Source organism: Nerophis ophidion, linkage group LG16 (genome assembly GCF_033978795.1).
Source record: "Nerophis ophidion isolate RoL-2023_Sa linkage group LG16, RoL_Noph_v1.0, whole genome shotgun sequence".
NCBI classification, from domain to species: Eukaryota; Metazoa; Chordata; class Actinopteri; order Syngnathiformes; family Syngnathidae; genus Nerophis; species Nerophis ophidion.
Window position 1 is genome coordinate 5,595,571 of NC_084626.1, and position 20,787 is coordinate 5,616,357.

General features: G+C 35.8%; 1 protein-coding gene across 12 annotated transcripts in view; it reads left to right on the forward strand.

Moving 5' to 3' along the window:
• The window catches only part of ppfia4 (PTPRF interacting protein alpha 4), a 270,506-nt gene that overhangs the window by 170,135 nt on the left and 79,584 nt on the right, over positions 1 to 20,787 (forward strand). For 11 of the 12 annotated variants that reach the window (XR_009810026.1, XM_061922616.1, XM_061922620.1 and 8 more), the window contains exons 3-5: positions 911 to 1,012; positions 7,459 to 7,623; positions 13,891 to 13,965. Coding sequence is in view for 10 of the 12 variants with exons in the window: in XM_061922616.1 (XP_061778600.1) it covers positions 911 to 1,012; positions 7,459 to 7,623; positions 13,891 to 13,965 (342 nt within the window). In the remaining 2 variants the exon portion in view is untranslated. Of the gene's footprint in view, positions 1 to 910; positions 1,013 to 7,458; positions 7,624 to 13,890; positions 13,966 to 20,787 lie in introns of those variants that run through there. The other variant, XM_061922625.1, reaches the window with a different exon arrangement.

Below are 20,787 nucleotides of genomic sequence, written 5' to 3' on the forward strand. Positions count from 1 at the left end.
TAGGTTTAATTGTGTTGAGCCACATCCGTTGTGCGCGATATTTGCTGTGGCGTTTGTTTAATTTTTATAAGCGGAAAAATCTGTAGTTTATTATGTGAATGTATGAACACTATTTTTTTTACATTTCATTTATGTGAGTTACACAATGGACATTATAGTTAGTAATGTTTATATATTCAGTCTTACTTACCGAAATGAAGGAAGAAGTGTAAAGAAATAAAACCGAGGAAGGAGAATAATTCAATTGAAGGAACGATGACCTGCCTAATTCTCTAAAATCAGTGATTGGATTGTGTTCAAAATATTACTCCCAATTTGTTAAATAGTATGTTTTTTGGTTAAAAAAGAAAAAAATATATTATTTTGACATTTAGGTCAGACAATAGAAGTATAATGTGTGCAAATATGATGTAATGGATGAGAAGGTCTGATTCTTGATGTCAGTTACAAATAAAGAAGGAACATGAATCCTTAACAAAACTTCTGGAGCTTCTGTTTCTTCTTGCTGTTAACTGTCCATCTACACACGCTGGCAACGAGTAATGAAGGCAGAATGATGAAATGATTGACAGCGCAGTGTGAAAGCTGATGTGTTTCAAAGGAATATAATCTTTCTGATGAAACAACCATATTCATAGCCCTGGTATATGTCATCGATTCAAATAGACACACACTCGCAATTTTCATTTGGAGAAGTCACACTTGACTGTACAGAATGTGCGCCTGACTTCCTGCTGATAAAGTCTCCTCCAAATATGAAACGACTTCCCTCGGTGCCGCACACTCCCCCACCGCATCATGTACTCGCGTGTTTGTACCCTGATGCTGCCGACTCCTCAAGATGAAAGACCAGCATATTGATGCTGATACAATATTAACCTCTGTATGTGTGTGTGTGTGTGTTCTGTAGGAGTTTGCCACCCTTACCAAGGAGCTGAACATATGTCGAGAGCAGCTGCTGGAGAAAGAGGAGGAAATATCGGAGCTGAAAGCTGAAAGGAACAACACCAGGGTACATGTGTGTGTGTGTGTGTGTGTGTGTGTGTGTGTGTGTGTGTGTGTGTGTGTGTGTGTGTGTGTGTGTGTGTGTACACGCTACAGTGCATACTCCACTGATAAAGACATGTTCTTCAAATATGTGGCTTTATTCTACGTCACTTTGTGTGTGTTTTTATCTATTATATTTTATTGTAAGTCACTCTGTGTGTGTTTTTATTTATCATATTTTATTTTACGTCACTTTGTGTGTGTTTTTATTTATAATATTTTATTGTACGTCACTGTGTGTGTGTGTTTTTATCTTTATATTTTATTGTAAGTCACTTTGTGTGTGTTTTAATTTATCATATTTTATTGTACGTCACTGCGTGTTTTTATTCATCATATTTTATTGTACGCCACTGTGTGTGGGTGTGTTTTTATTTATCATATTTTATTGTACGTCACTGTGTGTGAGTGTGTTTTTATTTATTATATTTATATCATATATTATAATATATTCAGTTATTTATTTATTATATTTATTCATTTATTTATTATGTTTTATTGTATGTCACTGTATGTGTGTTTTTATTCATTATATTTTATTGTACGTCTCTGTGTGTTTTTTATTATATTTTATTGTATGTCATTGTGTGTTCGTGTGTTTTTATTTATAATATTTAATTGTATGTCACTGTGTGTGTTTATTTATTATACCTATATCATATTATATTTATTTATTATATTATCTTATATTCAGTTATTTATTTATTATATGTATTCATTTATTTATTACATTATGTTTAAGTGTATGTGTTTTTATTCATTATTGTTAATTGTACGTCTGTGTGTTTTTATTTATTCTATTTTATTGTATGTCACTGTGTGTGTGCTTTTTATTTATTATACTTATATCATATTATATTTATTTATTATATTATCTTATATTCAGTTATGTATTTTTTATATGTATTAATTTATTATGTTTTATTGTAAGTCACTGTGTGTGTATGTTTTTATTTATTATATTTTATTGTACTTCACTGGGTGTTTTTATCTTTTATATTTTATAGTACGTCTCTGTGTGTTTTTATTTATTATATTTTATTGTATGTCATTGTGTGTGTGTTTTTATTTATTATACTTATATTTATCTATTATATGATATTAAGTTAAATGGTAAATGGGTTATACAAACCCAGTTTCCATACGAGTTGGGAAATTGTGTTAGATGTAAATATAAACGGAATACAATGTTTTGCAAATCCTTTTCAACCCATATTCAGTTGAATGCACTACAAAGACAAGATATTTGATGTTCAAACTCAAAAACTTTTTTTTTTTTTTGCAAATATTAATTCACTTAGAATTTCATGGCTGCAACATGTGCCAAAGTAGTTGGGAAAGGGCATGTTCACCACTGTGTTACATCACCTTTTCTTTTAACAACACTCAATAAACGTTTGGGAACTGAGGAAACTAATTGTTGAAGCTTTGAAAGTGGAATTCTTTCCCATTCTTGTTTTATGTAGAGCTTCAGTCGTTCAACAGTCCGGGGTCTCTGATGTCGTATTTTACGCTTCATAATGCGCCATACATTTTCGATGGGAGACGGGTCTGGACTGCAGGCGGGCCAGGAAAGTACTTGCACTCTTTTTTTACAAAGCCTCGCTGTTGTAACACGGGCTAATTGTGGCTTGGCATTGTCTTGCTGAAATAAGCAGGGGCGTCCATGAAAAAGACGGTGCTAAGATGGCAGTATATGTTGTTCCGAAACCTGTATGTACCTTTTAGCATTAACGGTGCTTTCACAGATGTGTAAAGCTCCTCATCCCACCCCCCTGGATTGGAAATAATGTAAATAATTCAATGTATATACTATGATGATTAACTTGTGTGATGACTGTATTATGCTGATAGTATATATTTGATTAACGTGGACCCCGACTTAAACAAGCTGAAAAACTTATTCGGGTGTTACCAGTTAGTGGTCAATTGTACGGAATATGTACTGTACTGTGCAATCTACTAATAAAAGTTTCAATCAATCAATGGCTTTCGCTTTGCATAGTAGAGCTTTACCTTGCAATTACAGATGTAGCGACAAACTGTATTTATTGACAATTGTTTTCTGAAGTGTTCCTGAGCCCATCTGGTGATATCCTTTAGATATTGATGTTGGTTTTTCATACAGTGCCGTCCGAGGGATCGAAGGTCACAGTCATTTAATGTTGGTTTCCGGCCATGCCGCTTACGTGGAGTGATTTCTTCAGATTTTCTGAACCTTTTGATGATATTATGTACCGTAGATGTTGAAATCCCTACATTTCTTGCAATTGCACTTTAAGAAACGTTGTTCTTAAACTGTTTGACTATTTGCTCACGCAGTTGTGGACAAAGGGGTGTACCTCGCCCCATCCTTTCTTGTGAAAGACTGAGCATTTTTTGGGAAGCTGTTTTTATACCATATCATGGCACCCACCTGTTGCCAATTAGCCTGCACAACTGTGGGATGTTCCAAATAAGTGTTTGATGAGCATTCCTCAACTTCATCAGTATTTATTGCCACCCTTCCCAACTTCTTTGTCACGTGTTGCTGGCATCAAATTCTAAAGTTAATTATTATTTGCACAAAAAAAAATGTTTATCACTTTGAAAATCAAATATGTTGTCTTTGTAGCATATTCAACTGAATATGGGTTGAAAATGATTTGCAAATCCTTGTATTCCGTTTATATTTACATCTAACACAATATCCCAACTCATATGGAAACGGGGTTTGTACTTGTATAGCACTTTTCTACCTTCAAGGTACTCAAAGCGCTTTGACAATTTTTCCACATTCACCCATTCACACACTCATTCACACATTGATGGCGGGAGCTGCCATGCAAAGCCCTAACCACAACCCATCAGGAGCTAGGGTGAAGTGTCTTGCTCAAGGACACAACGGACGTGACGAGGTCGGTTGAAGGTGGGGATCGAACCAAGAACCTTCAGGTTGCTGGCACCGCCACTCTCCCAACCGCGCCACGCCGTCCCCTATTTATTCATTCATTTATTATATGTACTATATTTTTACTGTACGCCACTGTGTGTGTTTATTATTTAGTATATTTACATTATATTTTATTTATGTATTTATTTATTTATTTATTCATTTTATGTATATATTATATTTATTATATGTTATTGTACGCCACTGTGTGTGTTCATTATTTAGTATATTTACATTATATTTTATTTATGTATTTATTTATTTATTATATTTATTTATTCATTATATTTATATATTATATTTATTATGTTTTATTATACGTCACTGTGTGTTTTTATGTATTATATTTTATTGTACGTCACTGTGTGTGTTTATTTTTGAGTATATTTACATTATATTTTATTTATGTATTTATTTATTTATAATATTTATTTATTCATTATATTTATATCCCATCCATCCATTTCTACCGCTTATTCCCTTTTGAGGTCGCGGGGGGTGCTGGCGCCTATCTCAGCTACAATCGGGCGGAAGGCGGGGTACACCCCGGACAAGTCGCCACCTCATCGCAGGGCCAACACAGATAGACAAACAACATTCACACTCACATTCACACACTAGGGCCAATTTAGTGTTTCTAATCAACCTATCCCTATATTTATTATATTTTATTGTACGTCACTGTGTGTTTTTATGTATTATATTCTATTGTACGTCACTGTGTGTGTTTATTATTTAGTATATTTACATTATATTTTATTTATGTATTTATTTATTTATTTATTGTATTTATTTTGTCATATTTATTATATTTTATTGTACGCCACTGTGTGTGATTTTATATATTATATTTTATTGTACGTCACTGTGTGTGTTTATTATTTAGTATATTTACATTATATTTTATTTATGTATTTATTATATTTACTTATTCATTATATTTATATATTATATGTATATTTTATTGTACGTCACTGTGTGTGTTTTTATGTATTATATTTTACTGTACGTTACTGTGGGTGTTTCTAATTTAGTAAATTTATTTTATATTTTATTTACAGTATGTGTTTATTTATTTATTATATTTATTTATTCATTATATTAATTTATTATATTTTATTGTACATCACTGTGTTTTTAGGTTTATATTTACATTTTATTTATGTATTTATTTAAATAAAATAAATGATAAATGGGTTGTACTTGTATAGCGCTTTTCTACCTTCAAGGTACTCAAAGCGCTTTGACAATACTTCCACATTTACCCATTCACACACACATTCACACACTGATGGAGGGAGCTGCCATGCAAGGCGCCAACCAGCACCCATCAGGAGCAAGGGTGAAGTGTCTTGCTCAGGACACAACGGACGTGACGAGGTTGGTTCTAGGTGGGATTTGAACCAGTGACCCTCGGGTTGCGCACGGCCACTCTCCCACTGCGCCACGCCGTATTTATATATTATATTTATTATATTTTATTGCACGTCACTCTGTGTGTTTTTATGTACTATATTTTAATGCACATCACTGTGTGTGTTTATTATTTAGTAAATTTACATTAGGTTTTATTTATGTATTTATTAATTATATTTATTCATTCATTATAATTATATATTATATTATATGTTATTGTACGTCCGTCACTGTGTGTGTTTTTATGTATTATATTTATATATTCATTATATTGATACATTATATCTATTATATTTTATTGTATGTCACTGTGTGTTTTTTATTTACTATATTTACATTATATTTTATTTATGTATTTATTTATTTTTTATATTTATTTATTCATTATATTTATATATTATATTTATTATGTTTTATTATACGTCACTGTGTGTTTTTATGTATTATATTTTATTGTACGTCACTGTGTGTGTTTATTTTTTAGTATATTTACATTATATTTTATTTATGTATTTATTTATTTATAATATTTATTTATTCATTATATTCATACAATATATTTATTATATTTTATTGTACGTCACTGTGTTTTTTTCTGTATTATATTCTACTGTACATCACTGTGTGTGTTTATTATTTAGTATATTTACATTATATTTTATTTATGTATTAATTTATTTCTTATATTTATTCACTCATTATAGTTATATATTATATGTTATTGTACGTCACTGTGTCTGTTTTTTATGTATTATATTTATATGTTCATTATAGGGACGGCGTGGCGCAGTGGGAGAGTTGCCGTGCGCAACCCGAGGGTCCCTGGTTCAAATCCCACCTAGTACCAACCTCGTCACGTCCGTTGTGTCTTGAGCAAGACACTTCACCCTTGCTCCTGATGGGTGCTGGTTGGCGCCTTGCATGGCAGCTCCCTCCATCAGTATGTGTGTGTGAATGGGTAAATGTGGAAGTAGTGTCAAAGCGCTTTGAGTACCTTGAAGGTAGAAAAGCGCTATACAAGTACAACCCATTTAACCCATTTTATTGATATACTATATTTATTATATTTTATTGTATGTCATTGTGTGTTTATTATTTAGTATATTTACATTATATTGTATTTATGTATTTATTTTTTGTTATATTTATTCGTTATATTCATATATTATATTCATTATATTTTATTGTACGTCACTGTGTGTTTTTATGTAATATATTTTATTGTACGTCACGGTGTGTGTTTATTATTTTAGTATATTTACATTATATTTTATGTGTGTATTTATTTATTTATTTATTATATTTATTCATTCATTATACCTATATATTATATCTATTATATTTAATTGTACGTCAATGTGTGTTTTTATGTATTATTGGGACGGCGTGGCGGAGTGGGAGAATGACCGTGCGCAATCCGAGGGTCCCTGGTTCAATTCCCACCTAGTACCAACCTCGTCACGTCCGTTGTGTTCTGAGTAAGACACTTCACCCTTGCTCCTGATGGGTGCTGGTTGGCGCCTTGCATGGCAGCTCCCTCCATCAGTGTGTGAATGGGTAAATGTGGAAGTAGTGTCAAAGCACTTTGAGTACCTTGAAGGTAGAAAAGCGCTATACAAGTACAACCCATTTTATTTATATTTTATTGTACGTCACTGTGTGTTTTTGTATTATATTTTATTGTATGTCACTGTGTGTGTTTTTTTTAGTATATATACATTATATCTTATTCATGTATTTATTTATTTATTATATTTATTTATTCATTATATTTATATATTATATTTATTATATTTTATTGTACGTCAATGTGTGTTTTTATGTATTATATTTTACTGTACATAACTGTGTGTGTTTATTATTTAGTATATTTACATTATATTTTATTTATGTATTTATTTATTTATTATATTTTTTATTCATTATATTTATATATTTACTATATTTTATTGTACATCACTGTATTTTTTCCACTCAAAACAGCATGTGTTCATTGATTCTGTATGTTATGTATACTATGTGTGTGTGTGTCTGTGTGTGTGTGTGTGTGTGTGTGCATGTAGCTGCTGCTGGAGCACCTGGAGTGTTTGGTGTCTCGTCACGAACGCAGTCTCAGGATGACAGTTGTGAAAAGGCAGGCCCCGCCGCCATCTGGAGTCTCCAGCGAGGTGGAGGTCCTCAAAGCCCTCAAGTCACTGTTTGAACATCACAAGGCTCTGGATGAAAAGGTGACCACCTTCAACATTATGCATTACAGAATATACCAGAAACCACTCACTTGCCCTTCTCCAGCAACCTCCTGCAGTCTGGCAAGCAGCAGTTACTGCAATTTGCAGTGTGCACTCTGGTAATGAAGAAGCAGCGCAATTCCTCCTAAAGGGGAACTGCACTTTATTTTGGAGCTTTGCCTATCGTTCACAATCATTATGAGAGACAGGAAAACATGTCTCGTTTTACGATTTTAAAAATGATTAAAAAAAAACGCTTGGTAGATGCAACTAATGCAAAAAGAAAGTCCAATGCTTGTTTGTTTTTGTTTTTTATTCTCTATTGTTTTCATTTTGTTATAATGGCTGTTAAGGCTATAGCAAAAATATAAATCAATCAATCAATCAATCAATGCCTGTCACCATATAACGTAGTAACAGACACATTCAGAACAATATGTAATATAATCAATATTTACCATATTTGGTCATGGTAACAGACAACAAAGACGACTATTTATGGACAAATGAGGATTCAAAATCTTATTCTTTTGAAGCTGAATATACTGAGGATGAACTGCTGCTTTGAGAAGTAAGCGCGAAGGAAAGGTGAGACGTTGGAGCAGGCGGAAGCCAAGAGAGTGAGATGAAAGTGACTTTGGGGTTGCAGGTTCGATCCATGCTTCCGCCATCCTATGCACTGCCATTGAGTCCTCGGGCAAGACACTTTATCCAACTGCTCCCAGTGCCACCCACACTAGTTTAAAAATGTAACTTAGATATTGGGTTTCACAATGTAAAGTACTTTGAGTCACTTGAGAAAAGCGCTATATAAATACAATTCACCTCACTTTGACGGTTGGAATGTGAAGCTTGGAGACAAGCTATTCTGACATAAATGGAGTGCTTACCCAAATAAGCCGGAAATAACGTCCCCAGCCAGCTGGACCAGACGTACAACTGTCCATCGAGTGAGTCATTCGCTTTCTGGCTAGCTGTTTACAAACAAAACATGAAATAATACTTTGCAGATACTGTAATATGATTTGTTCATGTTTTCAAGTCCGTACAGATTGGTGTCTTACCATAGTGTTGTGCATTACAAACTGAAACGCATTTCGTGCTGATGTAGAGGCTAGCTTATCTCTTGCCGTAGTTAGCTTTTACGACTAATACTGTAGCACGCCGATGTGTTACTACGCAAGAAAAATAGTTCATCAGTGTTCACTCCTACAATAACAATATTGCTACAGCTTGGTTATTATACAGGTTGCAGAACGTAAATGAAGTATTGTTGACGGTTTTCGAATGCATTTTTTAATGTTATTTAGAGGAAGAATTGATTCCTTCCATTAGCTGCATTGCTAGCCACCTAGAACGAGCCGATTTTTAAGTTAGAATGCAAAAAAAAACAATTCTTGTCTGAGGTTTGTGAACAATAGGCGAAATTCCCCCAAAAAGTGCAGTTCCACTTTAAATGTGTGTATGTGTGTGTGTATGTGTGTGTTCTGGCAGCGCTTACTTAATGGGTACATCGCTCTGTTTACACCAGGGGTGTCCAAACTTTTTCCACTGAGGGCCGTACACTGAAAAATCAAAGGAAGCGGGGGCCATTTATTTTAAAAACCAATACAATATATGAATAAAAAACATACATTTAGGCCTCCACTCAGGCTTAATCCCGGGGACCCCAAAAGATTTTGGTAAAAATAAAATGTTAAAAATGTGTCATTATTCAGTGTTATTATTTTTATTATTATTCAAGTTTTAAATCTCTAGATCAGGGGGTCTCGAACGTAAGGACCGCGGGCCGGATCAGGCCCCCGAACAGGTTTTATCCGGCCCGCCGGATGAGTTTGCTAAGTATAAAAATGGGCCAGAATTTTTTAATGAAATAAACAGTTTTAAATGTGTCCACTAGATCAGTGGTCCCCCCCCCCCCCCCCCCGCCAGGCCGCGGGACAAATTATCAAGCGTTGACCGGTCCGCAGCTACAAAAAGGTTGGGGACCACTGCACTAGATGTCACAATAGCAATTATTTGTATCTTTGTAGATTATGCTAAAAAATAAACCACAATATGTTAGTGCACCAGTCGAGGAAAATGAGCAAACTACATAAATAACATCCTGTAATTTGATTTTGAGATTATTGTTTTATCTTGATAGATTGAAAATTAACACCAATGAGTGGACTGATGAACATTATCACGTAATTTATTCAGAAAGTATAAATAACGACAAATAAAGACAGAATACTATTAACTGCAACATGTAAGTGTAAAAAAACATAATTTGTACATTTTCAGATTGTGCTTGTTCTATTTTTCACAAAGAAAACAATCTGTAGTGATTTTACCACTCCGGCCCACTTACGAGTGGATTTTTCTCCATGTGGCCCCCGATCTAAAATGAGTTTGACACCCCTGCTCTAGAGCAACATTAGGTCTATCTGTCAATATGATGTTTTTAAAGATTTGAGTTGTATGCTCTTTTTGTCAAAGAAAACCATGTTTTTTTTTAGGAAAAAAACACAAAATATGCAATATTTTCACCCAATAAAAATTTTTAAGTACAATATTTGAGATTATATAATAATTGAAGCCGTAAGAAGGTCAACAACTCATAACAACATTGATTTTAATTCACTATTATTTTTTGTGCAATGACACTTAAAAACAAAACACAAGGGTTCCTACTCATTAAAGTGTTAAAAAATAAATGTTTTTTTTTTACTGTTTACTTTTAACACAATGGTCTCGAGATCAACTTCAGATCTATTCGTCAATTATAAGTTTTTTTGTAGTTTATGTTTTTTGTTTGTTCGTTTTAGGCCCTCCTTTGAAAAAAAAACAGCTCAGTTTTTTTATATGGCAAACACAAAATATGCAACATTTGCCCCCAAAAATATCTCAAAGTGGAATATATAATGTGACGTAATTGGAGCCTTGAATTGGTCAATAATTCATAATTGATTTTGATTCACAATTTTTTTTTTTTTTTAAAGAAACAGCCTGCATGGCAGCTTTGTGTTATTAGAGTAAACATTGCAACATGTTCTTGTTACATTTCACCTGTTTGCTCTTTTATACCACGTTTTATGTTTTTTTTTTTCCATAGTATTTTTTTAAATGTGCCGTGGGGCCGTTAAAAAATGACCTGCGGGCTGCAAATGGCCCCCGGGCCGCACTTTGGACACCCCTGGTTTACACAGTCACCTTTAGGGGACTTCTGACGGTATAGGGACCTAAAAACTTGTCCCCCTAAAAGGGAAACCTTTTTAAATGATAGTCAGATCATGAAGCGATTCATCTCTTCTGGTATTATTTATACCAGCAAAGAGTGACTGTTTAAAATATTTGAGGGCTGAACCGGAAGCTCTCCAAAACCCGGAATGGCAAGCATTGAAGTTCTACTTGTACAAGTGCATTACGGCCTACAAAATCCTGTTCTGTCTCCCTGTAATGTCTGATCTTGAATGGGATTGTGCTGAAAATTGTAATTTTCCTTAAGGAACTCTCCTGACGGAATAAATAAAGTACTATCTAATCTATCTAATCTAATCTAAAAGGAGATTGCAGGTAAAATAGTAGATTAAGAGATAATCAGCAAGACTGGTTTAGTAGAACAGTTTTTTACGTTAATTATGTTCAATGTTGTTAAAAATAAAAAGTAAAAATAAAAGTTTAAATAAGTTTGTATCTTATTTCTGTGGTTTAAGGCAAGATATGATAATCCTTTATTGGATCCCACAACAGGGAAATTTGGGTCACTGTGTTTACGTGTTTCAAATATTGGTAAAAGAGAAAATTAATTTTCTTGAAAAGTGAAACATTTGTTATTCTGGTATTAATAGTACTGTGATTCTGTATGGTATCCATCCTTAGTTAAAGGCCTACTGAAATGAGATTTTCTTATTCAAACGGGAATAGCAGGTCCATTTTATGTGTCATACTTGATCATTTCTCGATATTGCCATATTTTTGCTGAAAGGATTTAGTAGAGAACATCGACGATAAAGTTCGCAACTTTTGGTGGCTAATAAAAAAGCCTTGCCTGTACCGGAAGTAGCAGACGATGTGCGCGTGACGTCACGAGTTGCAGGGCTCCACACATATTCACAATGTTTATAATGGGAGCCACCAGCAGTAAGAGCGATTCGTACCGAGAAAGCGACAATTTTCCCATTAATTTTAGCGAGGATGAAAGATTTGTGAATTAGGATATTGATAGTGAAGGATTAGAAAAAATAAAAATTAAAAAAATTTTAAAATGCGACGGCTCCGGGCGGCGGAAGTGTGAGCGTTTCAGATGTAATTAGATACATTTACTAGGATAATTCTGGAAGATCCCTTATCTGCTTATTGTTTTAATAGTGTTTTAGTGACATTGTAAAGATTATAAAGACATACCTCGAGGTCGGATGGCTGCGGTGAACACGGAGTGTCTCAGAGAGAAGCCGAGGAGCCAAGCTCACAGCTGCCCTTTTTGACAGCTGCTGCAAGACGACGATTAATCCAATGATGTCTCCGGTAAGATATATATCACAATTTTCCCATCCAAAAACATGCTGGTTGACGTAGAGAAAACATGTTCGCTTGACCGCTCTGCTTCACAACAAACAAAGAATCACCGGCTGTGTCTCGGTGCTAAAGACAGCTGCAATCCACCGCTTTCCACCAACAGCATTGTTCTTTATGGTCTCCATTATTAAATGAACAAATTGCAAAAGATTCAGCAACACAGATGTCCAGAATACCGTGTATTTATGCGATTAAAGCAGACAACTTTTAGCCGCTAGTGGGGCAGCGCTAATATTTCCTGACAGTCCGTGACGTCATGCGTACGCGTCATCATTCCGCGACGTTTTCGACAAGAAACTCGCGGGAAATTTAAAATTGCAATTTAGTAAACTAAAAAGGCCGTACTGGCATGTGTTGCAAGGTTAATATTTCATCGTTGATATTTAAACTATCAGACTGCGTGGTCGGTAGTAGTGGGTTTCAGTAGGCCCTTAAAACTAATATATATTTTTCAAAAACAAAATCTGGTTTAGCGTTTCTTAGCACAGTGGTTCTCAACCTTTTTTCAGTGATGTACCCCCTGTGTACATTTTTTTAATTCAAGTACCCCCTAACCAGAGCAAATAATATTTGGTTGAAATGAGAGAAAGAAGTAAAATACAGCACTATGTCATCAGTTTCTGATTCATTAAATTGTATAACAGTGCAAAACAATGCTCAAATGTAGTGGTCTTTCTTGAACTATTTGGAAAAAAAGATATAAAAATTACTAAAAACTTGTTGAAAAATAAACAACTAATTCAATTATACGTTTGTAAGTAAATATGTTTTCACATAGAAGTAATCATCAACTTAAAGAGCCCTCTTTGGGGATTATAATAGAGATCCATCTGGATTCATGAACTTAATTCTAAATATTTCTTCACAAAAAAAAAAATCTTTAACATTAATATTTATGGAACATGTCCACAAAAAATCTAATTGTCAACACTTGATATTGCATTGTTGCATTTCTTTTTACAGTTTATGAACTTACATTTATATTTTGATGAAGTATTATTCATTAAATATATTTACAAAGGATTTTTGAATTAAAGCTATTTTTAGTAAATATTAGAAAAATCTCAAGTACCCTTTGGCATACCTTCAAGTACCCCCATTTGAGAACCACTGCCTTAGGATGACATTTTCATACAGCATGATTATAAAACATTATTACCTTAAATTATGATTCACATTCAGAATTTTCCATCCTTCTATATATGGTAGTTGGAGTTGCAGACAACTTTATTACTGCTAAATAGCAGTTTTCAGTACTGTGACAGAAGATGCAGGATTTGCTTTAACATTTAAGTGTAGAAACTTCCTATAAGAGGACAGCTTTAGTGCTGTATTCTGAGGATCTTGTCCTAATTAATTAGAACTTTTTATTTTATTTTTATTTTTTTAAATGGTCCTCAGTAGTGACGTACAAATTGGTGTGAATTATGCAAAATTATTTAAATTTGGTCCCCATTAACCATATTAACTCTTTTTCCCCAGGGTCCCCAGTAAGAATGATCAGCACATTACTTCATCAATCCAGAGGTTTAAAGACGTGTTTGAGCTAACTGGGCAGTGGTCATTTTACCTCATTTTTTTTATGCCTCTGCAACCTGTAGAAAGGGTGGTCCCCACAAGTCATGATCAAAAACTTGGTCCCCATTTTGTATGATAACCAGTATATATGTGTGTGTGTGTGTGTGTGTGTGTGTGTGTGCTGATAAGGTGCGCGAGAGGCTTCGCGTGGCTTTGGAGAGGGTGTCCACCCTTGAGGGACAGCTATCAGCTACCACACAAGAGGTAAGGAGACCGTTTGATCGAATCAAACATTTACGAGCAGCCGTACTTCAAACATATCTCTGGAACATAACGCGTCAATATTTGCATTTCAAAAACATAGAAAAATGTCATCCATGATAAACGACCATTTGTCGCAACTGAGATTTGAACCCATGGTCACAAATCCCTGCGCAACCCAGCCGTTTACAAAGTACACAAACACTTCTCTGCCAGACTGCTTCCGTCCATTATTTTTTTTATCTTCATAAAATGTTTTACTCGTATTTAATCTTTTGGTGGTCCGTACTATGTTTACATCATACTTGCTAACCTTGAGACCTCTGATTTCGGGAGGTGCGGGGTTGGGTTTGGGGACGTGGTCAAGAGGGGAGGAGTATAATTCACCAACTCGAGTATTTCATCCATATATATATATATATATATATATATATATATATATATATATATATATATATATATATATATATATATATATATATATATATATATGAAATACTGGACTTTCAGTAAATTCCAGCTATATATATTTATTTTATTATATATATAAATAAAATAGTTGAATTTCCGACGGCACCTATCAAATACATAGTAATAAAAACACAGTTGTTCTACTAACTGTACTGTGCTTGCTGGTTACTAAAAAACAACAACAACACTTACCTTTCACTATTTGAGTAACCTTTGTTCTACCATTTGCGTATTGGCGAGTGATCTCCGAATCCGGGAACATACATCACGGATTTGTTTTAGACATCAGCAAATGAGAACGGGATGTTGCTTCCAGCTATCAGCATTGCCATCTTTGTCTCAGCATAAGTTACACCATCGGGTGTCCATTTTGCGAGGTGGCCCATAATACTGGGTTGTGAACGATGCTGCGCTGCGGACGCTTTGTGCTTCGCTGACCGTTCATGGCTGAGTATATCCGTTCACAGTGTTCAATGGAGAAGTCTGTTCTACAAAATTTACAGGCAACATACTCTTTACCATTCGAACTTTCCTTGTTTCCAATCGTTCTGGAACTTGCAAGCGTATTTCTTCATTTTGCTCGTCGACGGTGTAATATATTGGGTTGGAGTCAATAACCAGGCGACGTGATGAAGTTACGTCTCTTTACTGTAGGCTTCAGAACAGACTCCCTAATGCATGTTCCTTGACTGCACTTAAATGTAGAATATATCTACATTCTATTCTATTCTATGTACAGTAGACGACAGTATTGTCCTGTTTAAGAGGGTCACAACATTGCTGAGTCAGGTTCTCATGGAGCTGGAAGGGGCGTGGCCTCCAGCTCCGCCTGAATTTTGGGAGATTTTTGGGAGAAAATTTGTCCTGGGAGGTTTTCGGGAGAGGCGCTGAATTTCAGGAGTCTCTCGGAAAATCCGGGAGGGTTGGCAAGTATGGTGTACATGTTTCATTATTTTTTACTTCCCAGCGTTCGTTCCTTTCGAGCCCTCTGCATCAGGGGTGATATCGGTCCTGGCCATGGTCTGGTGACCTCCTGGTGCAGATGGCTCCTGTGATAGTGTTTCTTCACCTGGCTCCTCTGTACTCAGCTATACATTAATTTGTGTGATTGATGATGGGGGTTGTGGGTCATCAGGCATTGTTTTTACGTCTAAAGCACTATGTGTTTCATTTATTTTATGCATGTCAATTTATTGGTAAATAAATGTATTAATCATGGGCTGCATAAATACCCTGTTTCAGAATCGATAAACGCTACATGATATATGTATTTTTTATTTCTATTAATGGTCTAAATGAAATCGTTGCGTGCATTGAGCGTTCTTTAGTACCGGGATGTCCGAACAAGGCAAGTATACTGTACATGCTGACTCTTTCCGCAGTGATCACAAACACGAGACACAGGTGTGCATTTTGCAAGGTTTGAATTTAACTGCCCTTGGCATTTGCCGTAATGCCCTAAAAAATTTACTTTTTACCTGTCAAATTTAAAGTTAAAGTACCAATGATTATTCTCTGCATTTGACCTATCACCCTTGATCACCCCTTGGGAGGTGAGGGGAGCAGTGAGGAGCAGAGAATATTTTTTGGGGATTTAACCCCCAACTCCAACCCTTGATGCTGAGTGTCAAGCGGGAAGGTAATGGGTCCCATTTTTATAGTATGACTTCGCCGGGGTTTGAACTCACGACCTACCGATCTCAGGGTGGACACTCTAACCACTAGGCCACTGAGCAGGTGTTAATGGACAATTGTAATATAATTTTTTTGTCGAATAAATTGATAAAAACACCCCGACAAGAGTTTTTTTCTTACATTTTCAACTGTTAAAGACATACTTAACGTTAATCGGTAGGAACAACATTTTGCAAGCGTGTGTCAAAGGTTACCCGACAACGAGAAGAGCCGGGTTGTTCAAAAAGGTACACTAGTTGCATCAGGGTCTGGAAGGACGTCACGTGTTGGGTGCATTTAGGTCAGGCAGCGCTCAAAATGCAGAGTAAGGAACGAATCAAAAAAAGAAAACACAAACAATTGCAGGCTGTTGGGGAAAAGATGTAGCAAGCTACACAACTTCTTTAGGAAGTTAATTCCATAGTTTGAATTGAGTACTAAATTAGTCGATCGTTTGCTATCGAACACACATCCATCCATCCATTTTCTACCGCTTATTCCCTTTGGAGTCGCGGGGGGCGCTGGTGCCTATCTCAGCTACAATCGGGCTGAAGGCGGGATACACCCTGGACAAGTCGCCACCTCATCGCAGGGCCAACACAGGTAGACAGACAACATTCACACTCACATTCACACACTAGGGCCAATTTAGTGTTGCCAATCAACCTATCCCCAGGTGCATGTCTTTGGAAGTGGGAGGAAGCCAGAGTACCCGGAGGGAACCCACGCATTCACGGGGAGAACATGCAAATTCCACACAGAAAGAGCCCGAGCCCGAGATTGAACCCAGGACTACTCAGGACCTTCGTATTGTGAGGCAGACACACTAACCCCTCTTCCGCCGTGAAGCCCGTGGTCTGGATTATGTTTTTGTTATCATCTGTTTGTTTTGGACTCTTTTAAATCCTGTTTGCGCATCCTTGTTTGTTTAGTTACCATGGCGACTTATTAGTTTCACCTGCCTCATGTGTTCGGGACACGCACCTGCTCTAATTAAAAGACTATTATTTAAGCCTGTCTTTGCCAGTTAGTCGGCCTGGCAACATCGCTCTTTTCATGCCACAGTATCATGCTCGTTTCATGCCATTGCTTAATTCACACTGCTCATTCCATGTCCGATTCCAAGTTTTGCTAGTTATTTGTTTCATGCCGGGCTTCACGGTGGCAGAGGGGTTAGTGAGTCTGCCTCACAATACAAAGTTCCTGCAGTCCTGGGTTCAAATCCAGGCTCGGGATCTTTCTGTGTGGAGTTTGCATGTTCTCCCCGTGAATGCGTGGGTTCCCTCCGGGTACTCCGGCTTCCTCCCACTTCCAAAGACATGCACCTGGGGATAGGTTGATTGGCAACACTAAATTGGCCCTAGTGTGTGAATGTGAGTGTGAATGTTGTCTGTCTGTGTTGGCCCTGCGATGAGGTGGCGACTTGTCCAGGGTGTACCCCGCCTTCCGCCCGATTGTAGCTGAGATAGGCGCCAGCGCCCCCCGCGACCCCGAAAGGGAATAAGCGGTAGAAAAATGGATTGGTGGATGGATTTTTTCATGCCACAGTAAGTTTTGTTTGTTCTATGCCAGGTCTATAGTTTCATGTTCTAAGTTTTTTGCATTAGCTTACACATGAAGATAGGCACGCTTGCCTTCGGGTTGTTTTCTGTTTTTTGTACTTTGTTGAGTGTTAGTGAATAATTAAATATGTTCCTACCTGCTACCCTTGTCCGGTAAAATCAGTTTGCATTCCGGGAGAAAACACTTTGCAGTAAGCTGAGACCCCCCCGTCACGACAAAATAGGCATGAAAATAAAGAAAACACATTGAATGAGGTGTTTGCAAACTTTTCGGTCTGTACTGTGTATGTAATATATATATATGTATATATATATATATATATATATATATATACATACACACACATATATAAGCATACATATATATACACATATATATACATACACACATATATATACATATATACATACACACATATATATATACATATATATACATACACACATATACATGCATACATATATACACATATATATACATACACACATATATATATACATATATACATACACACATATATATATATACATATACATACATACACACATATATATATACATACACGCTATATATATATATATAGCCCCTGCATCGAAAGAAAAAAAACGTTTACCTTGGTGTCCTAAAATATGAGACCTCCTTTAAGGCAACACTTGCCTTAACCTTAAAAATGTAGTGGAAATTGATAGAGTATATGAAACTAAATTATGGGGAATAATAATTGATCATGAATTATGTTGGAAACCGCATGTTGAATATATTAAGGGAAAAATATCCAAATCCATCGCTATTCTTTCTACTCAGTGGACTAGTGGTTAGAATGTCCGCCCTGAGATCGGTAGGTCGTGAGTTCAAAGACTATAAAAATGGGCCCTTTTACCTCCCTGCTTGGCAGTCAGCCTTAAGGGTTGGAATTGGGGGTTAAAACACCAAAAATGATTCCCGGGCGCGGCACCGCTGCTGCCCACTCCTCCCCTCACCTCCCAGGGGGTGATCAAGGGTGATGAGTCAAATGCAGAGAATAATTTTGCCACATCTAGTATGTGTGTGACAATCATTGGTACTTTACTTTAAAGTAAAACATTCTGAATAAGAAATGTCTGCATAAGTGATATTATTCTTTTATGTTTCCATATTTAACATTTGTGTTGAAGTTTGGGTAAATGTCTATAAAACAAACATAGACCCAATAATTAAACTTCAAAAAAGCGTCATTAGAATAATACAAAAAGTGTGCTACTATGAACATAACATTCCATTATTTATAAGTTCTAATTTGTTAAAATTTTCAGATATTGTGTTTTTAAAAACAATGGAAATTATGTTTCGAGTAGAGAACAAGAGCCTTCCAGCTTGTATTCTTTGGTTATTTCAATTAAGAAAAGAAAACTATAATTTACGGGGGATAGTGATTTTTGAAATAGGTAAAGTAAGAACGAATATAAAATACAAATGTATTACAGTTTTAGGAGTTAAATGGTGGAACAAGCTCAGGGATGAGCTGAAGACACGTAGTTCATTGTTAAGTTTGAAGAAAACCTTAAAAGGTGAAATAATTGAAAATTATAAAATATAACAAAAATTACTTTCATCCCATTGATTTTTTTTAACGTGGATGTTCCAGGCAATCTAATTTTCAGTGAAGGTAAAGGATAAGTAAATATAAGCTTTGGCTTCAGCCTACTCCTATTTCGGTCATTCTTTTTCTTTTCTTTTTGTGTGTAAATGTGTATGATGGTTCAATATGTCTAATCTGTACTGTTAAACTGATCACACAAAATGGTTGATGGTTGATTATACGACCGAAATAAACTTATTTCCATCCATCCATCCATTTTCTACAGCTTATTCCCTTTGGGGTCGCTTATTTCAAAAAGTTAAAATTTGGGCCTGATTTTGGTTTTTAATAATTCATTCTGAGCAACATTATGCTCCTTTAAGTCTCCTCTCAAAGGACGTTTGTTTTATGGCGTACATTGCATATGAACTTTACCGTTTTTTTCTACATTGCTTGAACACGTTTTGGCAAAACCTGGCTCGGTGTGTCAGAACTGTACACACAAGCGATTAGGACACAAAGACTGGGAAATGAACCCATCCAATTATGTTCGGTTACGCACAAGCGGTAGCCCAGGAGCAAAGAGGAGATGACGGCACAGAGGACAAGAGGGTTCTGTGCCGAGGATGTCGTTGTGATTTATGCAGCGCTTTGGGACGCTTGTGATTTATGGCTATATAAATAAACATTGATTGATTGAAGAAGCTTAAATCCAGATAGAGATACAAAAAAACAATGCCACTGTGCCACCAAAAAACGAGTAAAGTACAAAAGAAAAGTGTCTAGATACCTATGAAGGTTTGAATTCATCCAGGTCCTTGTCATCTCAGGGCGTTCAATCGTTCGCAACTGGACTGTTTGGTTTGTCATGTAAGACATTTCGCCTGTCATCCAAGTAGACTTCATCAGGTCTTGCTTTTAGACTTGGATCGGTCAGATCATGTCCAAACGGTTGGTGCCAAAACCCCCAAATATTTATACTCCAAGAACCTGGCCACGAATGGTTTTGCCCTATCATGGTAAAAAAAACAAGTGTTTTGATGCAAACCAGCAATCCTAACTGTCAAAGCCAATTGTCAAAAGTGCCTGGAGGGAGGCAAGGAAGGGGCTGAGCACAAAGAAATGTCCTTTTCTAATACTCACTAGAAATTATGGAGGAAGTACTAGACCAGGAGCAGGCATTTGGCTCGACAGCGAGGTAATGACAAAGAAATATCCAACACCGCCCGGTGGACGCAATCAGCTTATGAAGCCTGGGGGTGATTGCTCACAGGTGCACTCACCTCCTCTTGCCCTCCCTTGGCACCATGGCAACTGAGGAGAGAAAGAAAACACAAAAATGAGGGCGAGCACAAAAACAAGGAAAAGCAGGGGTGCAATAACACTATTAATAACAAAACTGTTTCCGGAGTGCGGCACATAAAAATAAACAAGACAAAGTAATTAAATTATTAATTTAAAATTAAACAAGTAAAAAAACTAATAAAAAACTAATGTTTTTTTTAAAATAATACAACTATAAAATACATCAGTAAAATAGAATAAAACACTAAAAAAAA